The sequence below is a fragment of the Triplophysa rosa genome, linkage group LG20 (genome assembly GCF_024868665.1).
Source record: "Triplophysa rosa linkage group LG20, Trosa_1v2, whole genome shotgun sequence".
Taxonomy (NCBI): Eukaryota; Metazoa; Chordata; class Actinopteri; order Cypriniformes; family Nemacheilidae; genus Triplophysa; species Triplophysa rosa.
The window spans coordinates 4,065,745-4,081,349 of NC_079909.1; the positions used below are offsets into that span (position 1 = coordinate 4,065,745).

Below are 15,605 nucleotides of genomic sequence, written 5' to 3' on the forward strand. Positions count from 1 at the left end.
TGTGGAGATCTATGGATTACCTTGCCATGTGCCTTGTCTAGTCTTGTTTATTGTTTGGAAGTTAATTTTATTCATCTGCCTGTCCTGTTTTGTCTCCCTTGTGAGAAGTTTTCGTTTACTAGTTTTGTATATAGTATATTCTTGTTTTTTCCCCCATTGTGGGTTTTTGTTTGTAATTATTAGTTTTCTTTTCCTGCATCGCTGCCTGCATCTGGGTTCTCTTCCTGACAGTCGTGACAATCTGCCATACCTTTCCATACACAAATGACAACCTGCTTTTAAAGGGATTGTTCACCTAATTATGTAATTTCAAACCTGTATGACTTTTTACTTATGCAGAACACAAACGAAGATATTTTGAATAATGTTGGTAAAACAACATTTGTATTCATACAATGGAAGTCAATGGGGGCCAATGTTGTTTTACCAACATTATTCAAAATATCTTTGTTTGTGTTCAAAAGAACAAAAAGTCATTTACAGGTTTTGAATGCATAAATGATGATAGAACCTTTATTTTATATAGATTTTTTTGGTTGTTAAACTATCCGTATAACGCGCAAAGTACGTATGCAAAGATTACACATATTTTGGATGATTTGAGCCTCTCTAGATGAGACATACCATAATTATCATTGGAATCAACGTCAAATTCACAACCATCAAAAAGGGCAATGATTGCCCATGGACCACAAAAATCCTAAACATCAAGGAAAATCTATTAGGCGTGACTAGATGCTGAATTTTAATAATGTTAGCAACTTGTCTGGAGGGCCACTTGATGTTACAGATAAGAAACGCTCTAATCAAACTCATATAACACGTATGTCTGCGCTTTCCCCGCAGGTGCTTGTGTTTGCTGTGCCCGTGAGCCTGGCCTGAACTAAGAAGAGGGGCAGGTGATGGCCTACACAGCACAACCAGGGGTGTGAAAGCTCTGGGTCAACAACCATGTTGAGGAACTCTGGGCCAGATGGTGTTCAATTCAACCTGCTTCACCCATGCAGCCCCTGCTGAGTACAGAAAATGAGGTCAGGCCTCCAAGAGACCCGCGTGCTTCGGGGAACTCAGTACAGATCCGTGTGTGTCCGAGTTCATTCACAAACACTTTTTAAGATGGGAAAGGTCAACGGGGGCCGCCGTTCAGAGGCCTCTTGACTACAAGCTGTCGGAGGTTTTATGTCTTAGTGTTCGCCACAGGTATCGCAAACAGGCGTGTGGAGAAATGACATGTTTTCAAAATATCAATTTATCTGAACGTTATGAACCCGAAAAGCATTATTGCAGCCAAGATATTCTTCAATGTAAGCAGAGGACAACATGACTAAATTGGTTGAACGTCTTTCCATATGGACGTGCATGTAAATGTTTTGCAATAGAATAGTTTTCATTATGCAGTGAGATTAAAAATATATAAACATTATGACTTATGACAGATAAACACTCCTATGAATAGACATGCAAATATTTTTTGGACTTTGTGTCATCAAAGTGTATTTACAATTTCCCCCAAAAAATAAACATGTGTTTTTCAATCTGTAAACATTCAACATCTTTTTTCAATCGTAAATCCTTAATCCTTTTGATAGCCTTTTGTTTTTTACAGATGGCATTTTGTTTACAATACACAAGTCAAACATTAGCACGGATTTAAAGCTACATAACATAACATGACGTCAAACAACTTGACTGAGCAAAAGTCTTCAAAAGACAGACGTCACCTCATGGGTCAGGAGTGTTTCTTTTTTTTCCTCTGGGCTTCTCAAGGTCTTTTGAGCTTGAGCTAAACACCAGGACATACAAATACATGCCACGTCAGCACCGTCCACTTTTGTCCTTATTCGGCCTGTTCTCAGTGCAGTAAACGATAGATATCATGAAGGTTTATATTTGTTAGCAGATGTAGCTTCACAGGCTATTACTCACCGTGACAGCTACTCATACCTTCAGGACTATTGAGGAGACACAGCGTTTGTCTTTACGCCAGTCCTACACTGTCATTATGGCTGTGGTCCATTTTCCACTTATGCACCACAGAACAATAAACATGCAATAAAACAAGGACGTAAATCAACTGCTCATAGACAGGGAAATCTGTATCATGTAACTGGGACATCACTTCAATTTAAAGTAACTTTGTTTTTCATCACCAGGAACTTGAGCAGTATGGGGTTAACACAGAAAGTGGACAATGGGGTTTCTAAAAATAGCATTTCAGTCAATGATAAATAATTATGACATCTTTTCTTGCTTGTAATTTGGTTTTATCAAAAACATCATTACGCATCATGAATATTTGCTGACTGAGACTGTGGAGGCATACACATTTGTACATTTTACCCAAAAGCTACCAATAAGTTCATTGTGATTCGGTATTTTCCTTAATGATATGACTATTATAGCCACAACAAGACAAAATACTTAGACGGCATATTTAATTTTGGTCAAATTTTTCCTAAACTTTTGTTTCCAGATTTCTTCCAGAAGATTTTTTTTGTTCAATTTTTAGACTATTTTGAGTGTTTTTAATGTTTTCTCAGCTAAACGATTGACACCAAGTCAAACAAGCTTGATGTCTTGAGAATGTGTTTCTTTTTTACGAGGCTGCTATTTTGTATAAATTTGTACAAAGTAGTTCAACACAATCTCATGGAAATTCCTCATGGAAACTATTTTACAAGGGGACTTCGGATAAATGCGTACAATCTTATCGGATGTTTTAGTCATATTTGCTTTAGCGCCAATCATATGTTTTGGTTTGATTCACATTGTTCAAATTCATATTAAATAGCCACCTCGTAAAATTGTTAAAAATTACCTTTGAGATCGGGTTTGGAATCTTACAAAAAATTATGATTTGTAAAGAAAGCACTAATAACACCCTAAACCTAACTTTCACTGACATTAAAGCTAATTGAACAAAACCATACAAATGTGATACAAACTATGAATTGATATGAATTAGCCACCTCTTAAAGCAGTTATGTATCGCCACAAGATTGTGTTGGGAATACAACACTATACACTTTACATAAATACCTCAGCCTTATGCTAATTCGTAAAAGTAAAAATGTCACCCACTTGGCCAGGATCACTGGTAAAAATATACTTGGCCCAGATAAAATGTATAGCTGGGCTCCCTCAGGCCCAATGAGTAGGCATATAGCAAGACCCAAGACAACACTGTGTCTCCAACGACATTGACCCCCCACTAGCAACCCACCGCAAAAGCAATAAGAGCGACACTTACCCAAGTGTGGTCATGGTGACAATGGTATACCAGAAGGAAGCTGGAATGCTAGTGAATTTACTGGAGCTGGATCCTTTTTCTGCATAAAACATGACCGTGGCGAAGATGATGATGGCCATGGTAAGCGAGAAGAGGAGAAAGCCGAGCTCAGAGGCGCAGCTCTTTAGCGTGTATCCCAGAATCCTCAGCCCTTGGGAATGGCGGGAAAACTTGAAGATGCGAAAGACACGAAAGACTCGCAGGGTGACGAATGCACCGCTCACGTCTTCATTGTTGGTCATCACCAGGCCGATGTAGTAGGGCAGGATGGCCACCACGTCAATGATGCTCATCACACTTCGCATGAAGCGGTAGCGACTGGGTGCAGCGAAGAGGCGCATGAGGTACTCCACGGTGAAGATCATTACGCAGGCTGTGTCCATGCAGAAGAACGCCACGGTATAACGTTCGCCGCACGGCACATCTTTTTGGTTGGGTGTGGAACCGCACGGGACCGTCTCCACCACGTTTGTGATGACGGAAATGGCAATGAAGAAACCGGTCACGTAGTAGAACACCAATGCCATGGTGCTGGTGTGGGGGTTCTCGAAGGCTCGCCACATGGTCTCTCGAAAGTTCATGTTGGGCAGTTTGACGTCTTTGTTCTCCTCCTGGTCATCCATTAGTCGCTCAGCATTTTCCCGCTTACGGTCCTTGTATTCTTCGTAACAGCAGTCACCGATAATCTCAGGAATGATGCCGAAAAATGCAAGCTCCTCATCGTAGGCTGAGATGCACTCGTATCGAGGATAGTGCAGCTTCCCCGTGCGGTAAAAGTTGAGGACACTTCGAAAGGCATCTGGGTCTCTGTCAAAAAAGTACTCCTTGGTCTCCTCATTATAAAAGAACTCTTTCTCGGTACTCCCGAGAAGCGTGTCCGGGTAGCGGTCCAGCGTAGTCCTCCAGGTTTGAAAACGGCGCCCGCTGACGTTCAAGACGATGAGCTCATCTTGCCTCTTGCTTTGATCCCTGGGTGCCAGGGGCATAGGGCAGTTTGCCACTGGCATCCAGCCAATGGCAGCTGCTCGGGCGAAGGGAAGCCATGCCGCAACTCCAGCTGCCATGATGACTCGAACTTAGGGGCTGTGGTCAGGTGCGCCACCGTCAAACGTACCTCGCTCTAAAATGAGCCACCATCTTTGGGAGAGAGAAATCATACAAAAATAAGTCAAACTGCTGGATGTCCGGGAGCTGTTTAAACACTCTCAATGTGAACTCTGTTATATCTGCACCCATTAATCGCACTGCAATCTGTTTGTTTCAACACAGGATTAAACAATGGCATGAAACTTTGGTGATATTATTCAAATAACAACACATATATTTTAGATTTAATTTGAAAGCTAGAAACTAATCGTATCTCATTAAATCTACTGCAGTACATGCCAGTTGATACTGATACTGCAGTAGTCATTTGTGACATGTTTATCCCATTGCAGATATTTTAAGAATTTTCAGCATTAATGTTTTAAAACTCTTAAATGTTCTACAATCATTATATTATTATTACAGTGTATTAGTGCTACACTTTAAAAAAAGTTGTTTCTTCAATAAAATTACTCAATTGTCATAACATGATTAATAATATAAATGATGAAACCACACAGTTTGTTTTTCAGGTACTGAAAATACTTTTTAGTCTACCATAAATCATATTACATTTATATGGTTGTCAAATCGTGTACAAAATCTTCATTCAATTTTGGTTGTTATATTTTTTTATGAAATGATGTCAAATATATTGTCATTACAATGTAGTAACTATTATATTACTAGTTAATTAACATTGAGAAAAATTGATGACGTTATTTAAATGCACAAATATTTAAAGGAGCAGTTTACCTTCGAAATTAAAATTCTGCCATCGTTTACACAACCTCTCATCATTTCAAACCTGTATGACTTTCTTTCTTCTGCAGAACACAAAAGAAGATATTTTGAAAAATGTTGTTAACAGAACAGCACAGCCCCCCATTCACTTCTATTGTAACCAATAACCAAACCAAAAGTAATTAACAGAACTAGTAAACAAGAGGCAGCTTGCTTAACTTGCATGATCTTTATATAAGCCTCACGTGCAGTGACTGGATGAGCTACCTGTTGAGTCACGCGCTGCGAGAAGTCAAATGTGCAGTTGATAGCCTACCTTAAAAAGCTAAATCTATCTGATACAACCTTCAAAAACTACGAAAAATGGCAATCGGGTTATTCGATCATTTTATAAAATGCTTTGACATGCTGGTATAATTAAGTCATAATTTAGGCTAAGTTAAAATAATATATAGTGTAGTAAAACAATAACAATTGGGTAGAGTAAATTAAGAAAGCAAGAAAGAAAGAAAGCTGTATTTCTATAAGACACTTAAATTAAGCTGCTCTATAGACGCATGGACTTAGAGTCACGTCAATAAAAGCGCGCAATTTTCTCGTCCTTTGAAACATCACCGTTAACTACAACAGCAGTAAATAATATTGTCTAAATGACGTGATGCGACCGCTGCTGCTTAAGCCCGTTACACTTACCTAAAAGTCTGCGGTGTAAAATTGGATCAGCCTGGGATAGTAATTCCGCCTGGAAATGAACACTGGCGCGTTATCCAGCGGATCTGTGCGCAAACTGATCGATCAACACATCCAGCTGAACTAAAGCGATGATCGCCGAATGAAACATGACATTCTCACACGAGTCTCTCCATCAGCAGCAGGCAGCACAACCTACAGACTGACTGAAGACTCAAACTCCACATACACCTGACAGCACACTCTCGCGCTCGCTCGCTCTCTCTCTCTCTCTCTCTCTCTCTGTCTCATACAGCACACTCTCCCATTCTCTCACTCACTCACAGTCCCTAACTCACTCTAGACCTTACTCTCTCTCACTTTCTTTTTCACTTTGGATCAATGGATCAATTATAGCCTATATAAACTGCAACATTTAAAACAAATATATTAGTGATATATATATATATATATATACTGTATATATATATATACACACCAAAATATTGATGACATCATCTTACACTCAAAGGCGTATCAACATGTATACAATAAAATGCTTTTGTGAAGTTAGACTGTAATTTAAAAGATATAACCTATAGCTTTTACTTACCTGACATCTCATGTCTTTGTGTGAACCTGTTGGACATAAGCAAGGTGACGCTGGGTCAAAGTGACAGTAAATTTCATTTATTTTCCTCAAAGGCTCTTCTTGGCACCGCGGTTCTGTTTCGTCTGAAAACTGCAGGGTTGCATATTGTGGATATGAATGTACCAGTCTTGCTGACCAGAAAAAAAGAAAGAAGAAAGGTTCTTCCAGTGTATACGTTATTACAAATCATTTTAAATAAAGTGTTTCACTGTCCTGTGATGCTATCTGTCCTTACTCTACACAGTTTCTAAAGAAAATGTAAAACTTTACACCACCGTGATGTTGATGGTTGCCAGAGTGTTTCTATTTAAGTTAGTGTTAGTGAGTGTGTTTCGGGGGGTTACTACTGTGTAGGTTTGGCTTATGTCAACAGATGTAAAAAAGAAATCTTTAACACTTTTTGTCTTTTTCTTTATTTCAGACAGAACAAAGGAGAATACAAAGTAGACATGGATCGCATGTTACAATAAGAAATGTAGAACATTTTGAAAGAAAACACACAAAAAAAGAAATCTTCGGATTCGGTCCCTCGGATTGCAGACACTTGTTTTCAGCAAAAGTCAGATGCTTAGAAAAACCTTTCTCTCTTCAACAAGCCAAATTAGCGGTTTTTCGATGTAATGGACCTGAGTAGAAGAATTTATGATTTTATGCTTTTCTTTGTTTGCTTTAATGTTACATTTTTGACGTTTCATGACTAAATTTCTTGTTTCATGACTAAAAAGTCTTGTTTCTGCATACCATGACATATGATTCAAGGACAAGGATAATATCAACTTTGATCTGTATATTGACAATTATTTGTGTCTCATTTTGACACATTGTTGATACAGAAAATGCATTGTAAAAACACCACATGATTTTCGCATGTTTCACATATAAATACTAGACTTGGGCCTGCAATTTGACAATCATTAATTTGAAGCAGCGAGACCGGCAATTATGTGCTGAGCAGTTTTGCTCAAGCATTAGTTCCTCTCACTGCAAGGCCTAATGAGGCAAGGCTTTAAGTGACAAAAGATCCTAAACCAAATTTGGTAAACCCTGGCAGTGTCCTGCCACAAAACCATCTCTTTATTTGAGTGCATCAAAGCTGCTCAGCCGCAACACTAATGAATTATTGACCTCTAAGAGAGGTCTGCTCTCGGTGGATATGCGGAGGCATACTGATAAAGTCATTATTAAGTGTTCAGGGCTGTGCATTGAATCTCTTCTCAGTTCTTACAGAATAATTTTCACTTTTCATCACGTTGTAGGCATAGCAATTCTGCTCTTTCAGGCTATGACAAAGGCAGAATCTGAGGGCCGATGTAACATAAAACTTTAACCTTGCTGAAGAGAAAAGCAGAAACCCCTGTCGAACAGTTTATAAACCCATGGAGGACAGTTTTGAATAAATTCGGAACGATTAGAACAAATGTTTTTATCCTCTGAACATGTACAGTGAAAAAGTACAGTCACAATATTTAAAGGGAACCAAGTGTATAGAGAGATATATGTGACCCTGGACAACAAAACCGGTCTTATGGGTCAATTTTTTGAAATCACAAAACCAGTCTTAAGTAGCACGGGAACATTTTTAGTAAAAGACAAAAATACATTGTGTGGGTCAAAATTATCGGTTTTTCTTTTATGCCAAAAATCATTAGGATATTAAGTAAAGATCGTGTTCCATGAAGATATTTTGTAAATTTCCTACCTTAAATATATAAAAACTTTATTTTTGTGAGTGGATGGTCTGCCACAGTGCCCCTGATTAACAACTTCAAAGGCAATTTTCTCAATATTTTGATTTTTTTGCGCTCTCAGATTCCAGAGTTTTAAACGGTTGTATCTCAGCCAGATATTGTCCTATTCTAACAACTCATATATCTATAGAAAGTTTATTTATTCAGCTTTCAGATTATGTAAAAATCTCAATTTCGAAAAATTGACCCATAAGACTGGTTTTGTTGTCCAGGGTCACATATATGTGAAAACGTCTCGGTTACGTTTGTAACCTCGGTTCCCTGATGGAGGGAACGAGACGTTGTGTCGAACCGACAGATGGGGTTCGTCCCTGAGAACCAATCGCTTCCGACTTCTTAGAAAAGGCCAATGAAAATTGGCGAATGAAATTTGCATGCCGGACTCCGCCCCCGGATATCCGGGTATAAAAGGGAGACGGCGTGCCTCATTCATTCACCTTAGTTCTGAGGAGCCTGAGACCTCTCACGACTGCTGCAGGGACAGCACGTGTTGTGGCAAGAGGACACAACGTCTCGTTCCCTCCATCAGGGAACCGAGGTTACAAACGTAACCGAGACGTTCCCTTTCTGTCGGTCTCTCGACGTTGTGTCGAACCGACAGATGGGGTTCCAATGGAAAACGCCATAACACTGTGCCCTGTCACAATCTCAACGAAGCGACGGTGACTGGCCTGGGCGTGTCAGCCGTGAGCGCTACCGCAAAATTGTAACCTACCAGTGGGTAGGTAGGGGGTCCCAGAGCTTTCTTGAAAGGTGGGAAGGCCCCCACCTTCGGCCTCACAGGCGGCGGCCTTGTTTCTCTAACAGCGAGAAGCCGCCCGGAACCGTAAGGCCACTGGGTAAGCGCTACTTCCTCAAGTGGGGGATGCGCTACAGAGACCACTTCCTACCGCAGGGAGGAGTCCAGTGGAGATACCAGCATAGTCTCACCGAAGGGGGAGAACTCATGGGAAGAAAGTGCGGCTGAAGAGAAAACCGCAAGGTGGAGGTCCACCTGGGGAGGTCATGGGTTACCAAGGTGGGAACCAGCATGAGGATACATCAGACGGAACCGCCCTACTGGGGGGTTGCAACATCTGGTAGCACTAGGTCCAGTTAGAGCTATGTTGCGAATAACTCCGGAGATACCCGGCCTAAGGGGCAGGGCTGCTCTGCCCAGCCCGCCAGCAGGAGGTGCTTGTTAGTGATGGATGGAGTGCCTGTTCTTCACCCAGTGGGGGAAGAAGGGAGGCTAGTTTAGTACGCTGACCACCTTAGGAGAAAGGGGGAAGATACTGTCATAGGCGTACACCCTACCGGCAGCCGGTCTTGCCTGATGACTACAAGACTAGAGCCGATACCGGTTTTACGCGGAGGCCTCGCGAAGGTGATGGGTGTAGCCCAACCAGCAGCTCTGCAGATGTCTGCCAGAGAGGAGCCTCGAGGCAGTGCCCATGAGGAAGCTGTAATCCGTGTGGAGAGAGCTCTCACCCAATGGGCGTAGGCGATCTTAGGACAGGTACGCCAAAGTGACGGCGTCCATGCTCCAGTGCACCAATCTCTGTTTGAGACAGCCCTCCCTGCTGATCTCCAAAACAGACAAAGAGCTGCTCAGAGCTTCTGCGGCTCTGCGTGCGGTCCAAGCAGAGGCGCAATGCGCGTACTGGACACAACACGGATGGGGTTGGGTCTTCCTCCCCGGTGGGGAGCGCCTGTAAGTTCACCACCTGGTGTCTCGGGGGAGTGGTGGGAACTTTGGGCACGTAGCCGGGCCGGGGTCTCAAGATAGCGTGAGAATGACCGGGCCCGAGTTCTAGGCAATCTGTGGACACGGAGAATGCTTGTAGGTCCGCTACCCTCTTGAGCGTCCTCCCGAGAGCTGTCTTCATCGAAAGTGAAAGAGCGGCATCTCCGAAGGGGCTCCAGGACCGCATCAAGGTCGTAAGAGCGTACGGAGCGTGGGTGAGGTGGTAGCCTTCCCGCGCCCCTTAGGAACCAAATGATCAGGTTGTGCTGTCCTAGAGACTACCAGCAACTGGGTCGTGATGAGCCACAACAGCAGCTACATACGCGTTCAGTGTGGAAAGGGAGAGGTTATTCTCGAGTCTCTGGGAGGACCGCACCCACTTAATCAAGCAACTCCGTGGGTCTTCTCTTCGAGAAGAGCACCAGGATGAGAAGAGGCACCACTATAGGCGTATAGTCGCCTAGTGGCCAGGGCCCTAGCCTGAGTAGTGGTCTTAACCGCCGCAGGGGTTAGGCCACTCAGGATCTCCTCGTTCCGTCCAGGGGCCAGACATGGAGGTTCCAGAGGTCTAGCCCGTGATGCCATAACGCACCCTTCCCCTGGGAAAGCAGGTCCTTCGTCAGGGGAATCGGCCAGGAGGGAGCTGTCATCAAGAGCATTAGCTCCGAGAACCAAGTCCGGTTGGGCCAGTATGGCGCAACTAGTACACTTGATGCTCCTCTCCCTGACCTTGCACAGGGTCTGTGCAATGAGGCTCACTGGGGGAAAGACGTACTTCCGCTTGTCCCACGGCCAGCTGTGCACCTTAGAGGGAAATGGGTGGTGTCCAGGGAGGCAAAGGGGTCTACCTGAACCCGCCCGGAATGTACCCAATGAGCTGGCTGTGCAGGGGTGGAGTCGCCACTCTCCGCGAGGCGTCAACTGACGAGAGAGCACATAGGCTGTCTGGTTCAGGTCGCCTGGGATATGTGTGGCTCGCAGGGATCTGCTCACCTGAGGACTCCACAGGAGGAGGCGTCGGGCGAGTCGCGTTAGCTGCCGTAAGCGAACGCCACCCTGGCGGTAAAAAATGCTACGGCAGTTGTGCTGTCCGACCGGACCAGCACGTGCTTGATCTGAACGAGAGGTTGTAACCCCTTCAGTGCGGGTAAGCACATCCCACAACTCTAGGCAATTTGATATGCCTGCGCAGGCAGGGGCCCGTCCATCGCCCCGACACTGCGTGCCCGTTGCACATGGCACCCCAACCCTGCAAGGAGGCGTCTTTGACACTGACGCGTCTCGACCTGCCCAAGAGGGACCCCCGTCCGTAGAAAGGTCATTGAAGACCAAGGGGTTAGGGTGCATAGGCAGAAAAGCATAATCACCATCCGCCTGCTGCCCGTGTGCCACGCTCTCCAGGGAACTCGACTCTGTAGCCAGTGTTGGAGCGGTCTCATGTGCATCAACCCGAGGGGTATCACCACCGTCGAGGATGCTGTGTGCCCAGGAGCCTCTTCCCACTGACTGCTTGAACCCAAGCAGTTCAACACTGACTGAGCTCAGTCGCGCGGTAATGGAGACAGAGTTGAGTTCCATACCAAAAAAGAGGATGCTCTGCACAGAGGAGAGCTTGCTCTTTTTCGGTTGACCTGTGGTCCCAGTCGATCTAGGTGCCGAAGCACTAGGTCCCTGTGTGTAAATAACAGATCTCACGAGTGTGTCAAATGAGCCAGTCGTCGAGATAGTTTAGTACCCGCACACCTCTCTCCCTGAGGGGAGTGAGGGCGGCTGCCACAATCTTCGTGAAGACTCGTGGGGACAGGGACAGACCGAAGGGGAGGACTCTGTACTAATATGCCTGACCCTCGAAAGCGAACCGTAGGAACGGGCGATGATGAGGGAGAATTGAGACATGAGAGTAAGCGTCCTTCAGGTCGATTGCCATGAATCCATCTTGACATCTGATAGATGCCAGGATGCGCCTCTGCGTGAGCATCCTGAACGGCAGCTTGAGTAGGTGCCTGTTCAGGGTACGCAGATCTAGCAACCCCCGCTCTTTTGGGGACGATGAAGTACAGGTTGTAAAACCCGTTGAACATCTCGGCTAGAGGGACGAGCACGATCGCTTCCTCACCAGAGGGGTGGCGACCTCGGCCGAAGCACGGGGCATCCCTGCCTCTGCTGAGGTTAAGAGGATGCCCCGAAACTTGGGCGGGCGTCCAGGGAGTTGGATCGCGTAGCCGAGACGGACCGTATCCCGTAGTCACCGTGACGGTTTGGGAAGCTCTTGTCAGGCTCCCAGGGACCGACAGGGAGGCTAGGGGTATGTTCTGCTTCATCAACCTCCCGGGGATGGTTCGATGGCTGGCAGTGCGGATCCCTCGCCGTGGGGGGGACCCCCGGAGAGGAGATCAGCTCTGCAGTTTCACCTGCCTGGCGATGATGTCTGATGATTATCCTCGACATTGGGTCTTGCCGCAACGTCGAATTGCCGAACACCGTCGTGTAGAGGGTGAGAGAGGCTCTGATAATACCCAGAAGATGATGTGGCACAACGCACCGTCGATTGAGAGTGCTTAGGCTGCTGATTATCCTCGACATTGGGTCTCGCCATGACACAACGTCGAGTTGCCGAACACTGTCGTGTAGAGGGTGAGAGAGGCTGTGATAAACGCCCAGAGAGGGAGAAAACTTTTAGAATGGGCTTTTGGGACAGGGCAGGAACCATCCCGGATCAACCACCAGCAATGGAATGGCTGGGGTCGGGCCCGAAGGTATTCTCGATCTCCCTGGGGTCTTCCCATGAGGGCGGCTTTGGCTTTTGCCGCGGCTGCTGACGGGGTGGTGGTCTCCTCTTCGATGTCTCGAAGAGGACCAGGGCTGCTGGGAAGCAGACGGTGCACGGGATCTCGGCGGCCAGAGGGCAGTCGAGTCGCGGCTGGGGAGGACATACTTGATATCCTCTGTCTGCTCCCTAACTGTCGAACTCGACAGTATCACCAAACAGCCCCCCCTTGCGAGATGGGTGCATCGAGAAAGCAGACTTTCTCAGTATAACTCACCTGTGCAAGGTTCAGCCAGAGGAGTCTCTCCTGAACCACAAGTGTGGACATCGCCCGACCCAGGGCCTGCGCAATCACCTTGGTCGCCCGAGAGCGAGGTCGGTGAAGCCGCGGAGTTCCTGCATAAGCTCTGGGTCGGTCTTACCCTCGTGGAGCTCTCTCCACGCATTGGCCTGCAGGAAGGCCATAGCGTGGAGAGAGGGGACAGCTTGGCCCGCAGCAGAATAAGCTCTCGACACCTCAGATGCCAAAAAGCCTACGTGCTTTGGACGAGTGTCTAGGTCGAGCCCCTGGGGGACATCGACGTATCCTCTAGCTGCCCCACCATCGAGGGAAGAAAGGGTGATGGAACTAGTTGACGTGTATGCGCCGAAGGGGGCACTCCAGGTCGTACTAGGTTCCTCATGCACTTCCGGGGGAACACGGCACTGGGGGCGAGTGCGGCTTGGAGCCGCTCTCAAGCCCGATGTACCGTGTATCCAGCCGCGAGCGTTGGGAGAGGCAGTGCGGTGCACCGCAACCCAATGCCGGCGGCCCGGGAAAGCATGGCTGACATTTCAACGTCCGCTTCTTCCTTATCTCAACCCCCTGAGGGAGGGAGGGAGCATCAAAGAATCGTCGGAGTCTGATGCCAGTAAGTCACCCTCCGATGCTGCAACAGACATCTCATCATCACGTACCGTGTCCGATACGTGATTGAGGAATAAGACGGCGGACCGTCTCATGGGGAACGGTCAGACAAGCAAAACGAGGTGCGAACGGTCCGCGAGCCAGTGGATGACGGATTAGCGCTCACAATAATCCTCATATCAACCTCGCTGCTCGCCGTAGCAGGCGGCAGGGCCGTAGTCCTGCCGTCACGGAACGGGAAGCTGAGTCCCGTGGGAAGACAGCCACCCGTGACACAACGTCTGAATCGTCAACCGCCCGCAGTGCGGGTAGGACGTATCCACAACATCTGCCCCAGCGTACTGGAAGCAGACATCGTGTTCGTCCCCCTCCTCGATGAGTGTGTTGCACCCACGAGAACAGCGGGACATGCCACGCAGGAGAAATTTGCTCTTTTAGAGAAAAAACTCGAACACTTCTGGAACCGCCGAGACGCCCAGGGGAAGTCGCTGCAGGAAGGGACAGTCCGTTCCTGTCGGAGCATGCCCATGTAACACCCCTCCTGATTTTACTTCACTGGCTGCCAGTTACCGTCCGCATCCAGTTTAAATCTCTGACACTGGCCTTAAGAACGATAACGGCAAATTCGTCCATTAACCTTAACTCACTGCTTCTGGTCTATATCCCATCCTGTCATTGTCCTCCTGGTTGTTCCATCACAGCGAGGCACCAAATCGCTTGCAAAAACCTTTACTCATTCGGTTCCCCTTTGGTGGAATGAACTGCCAGCCTCCACACGAACTGCAGCATCCTTCATAACTTTCAAAAAACAGCTCAAAACATGCCTGTTCCACATTTATTTGACTAACCAATAACTGTCTGTCTGTCTGTCTGTCTGTCTGTCCGTCCGTCTAAAAAATATCTAAATAAATAAAGTGTGGTTGTTCATTCTCTTCTTTGCTTACTTCAGCTTTAATCCTTCTAGTAGCATGGCCTTGTAAACTAATTAAATTCAATTTTATTTATATAGCGCTTTTCACAATGTGCATTGTTCCAAAACAGCTTTACAGGAGAAAATAAGACTAAACGGTAATGGTACTGTTTAGCGTGTTGACAAAATGTTTATGCTCTCCTACTTGTAAGTTGCTTTGGACAAAAGCATCTGCCAAATGAATAACTGTAAATGTAAATGTATTATATCATATATTGCATTATATTTTTTGGTTCATAATTGGAGGAATTTCAAACAATGACTACTATACCACAAAATTTGACATTTAGCGAAGTTCATCAATACAGCAATGTTTTGCTGTCCATGGTGTAATGGTTAGCACTCTGGACTCTGAATCCAGTGATCCGAGTTCAAATCTCGGTGGAACCTGTTTGTGAGTACTGATGTTGTTAAATTGGTGATCCTAGATTGTAGCAAAAATTAGGGTTCAACAACCTAAAAATACCTGTGGGTTCAAAGGTTTAGTGGCTAGTACTTTGAATGAGGTTGTCTGTATAACCAGTGCACTGAAAAATACAACTTATAGGATTTACTTATATTTTGTGCTATTTGAGCAAGTTTGCACACAGTTTTTAAAGTGCATTTTACTTAAATGTACAAAAAAACCACTCCCATACCAATTAGCCAATGGCTCCAGACCAATTTGCAGTCTTGGGCACTGGGCAAAGAAAAGGAGGTCGGGATACTCATGAGACAATAAGTTTGGTTTTGGACAAGTTCTTCAATACAGTTGGCAAACCACAAACTGCTCACCCCTTGTACAAGTTGGTTTACCGAAATGTGTGTTTTGAATCCAGCAATGTTTTTCTGTCATGGTGTAACGGTTAACATTCTGGACTTTGAATCCAGTGATCCAAGTTCAAAATCTCGGTGGAACCTGTTTTTGGGTACTGATGTTGTCAAATTGTTGAAAATACCTGTGGGTTCAAAATATAGTGGTTAATACTTTGAATACAGTTATCTGTATAACAAGTACACTGAAAAATTAAACTAATAGAGTTTACTTATTTTTGTGTTATTTGCCAA

At 45.4% G+C, this 15,605-nt stretch overlaps 1 protein-coding gene and 1 non-coding gene across 4 annotated transcripts in view; one reads left to right on the plus strand and one right to left on the minus strand.

Annotated features, from left to right (window-relative positions):
• The window catches only part of LOC130571088 (potassium voltage-gated channel subfamily D member 3-like), a 123,157-nt gene extending 117,104 nt beyond the window's left edge, over positions 1-6,053 (minus strand). For 2 of the 3 annotated variants that reach the window (XM_057361806.1, XM_057361802.1), the window contains exons 1-2: positions 5,813-6,053; positions 3,251-4,426 (exon numbers count right to left, since the gene is read on the minus strand). In XM_057361806.1, coding sequence (XP_057217789.1) covers positions 3,251-4,353 — 1,103 coding nt within the window. In that variant the 5' untranslated portion in view covers positions 4,354-4,426; positions 5,813-6,053. Of the gene's footprint in view, positions 1-3,250; positions 4,427-5,131; positions 5,203-5,812 lie in introns of all 3 variants that reach the window. The other variant, XM_057361805.1, reaches the window with a different exon arrangement.
• Positions 6,054-14,878: 8,825 nt separating this feature from the next.
• On the plus strand, positions 14,879-14,948 carry trnaq-cug (transfer RNA glutamine (anticodon CUG)). Its single transcript has one exon. It is a non-coding gene; the product is annotated as a tRNA-Gln (tRNA).
• The last annotated feature ends 657 nt before the right edge of the window (positions 14,949-15,605 follow it).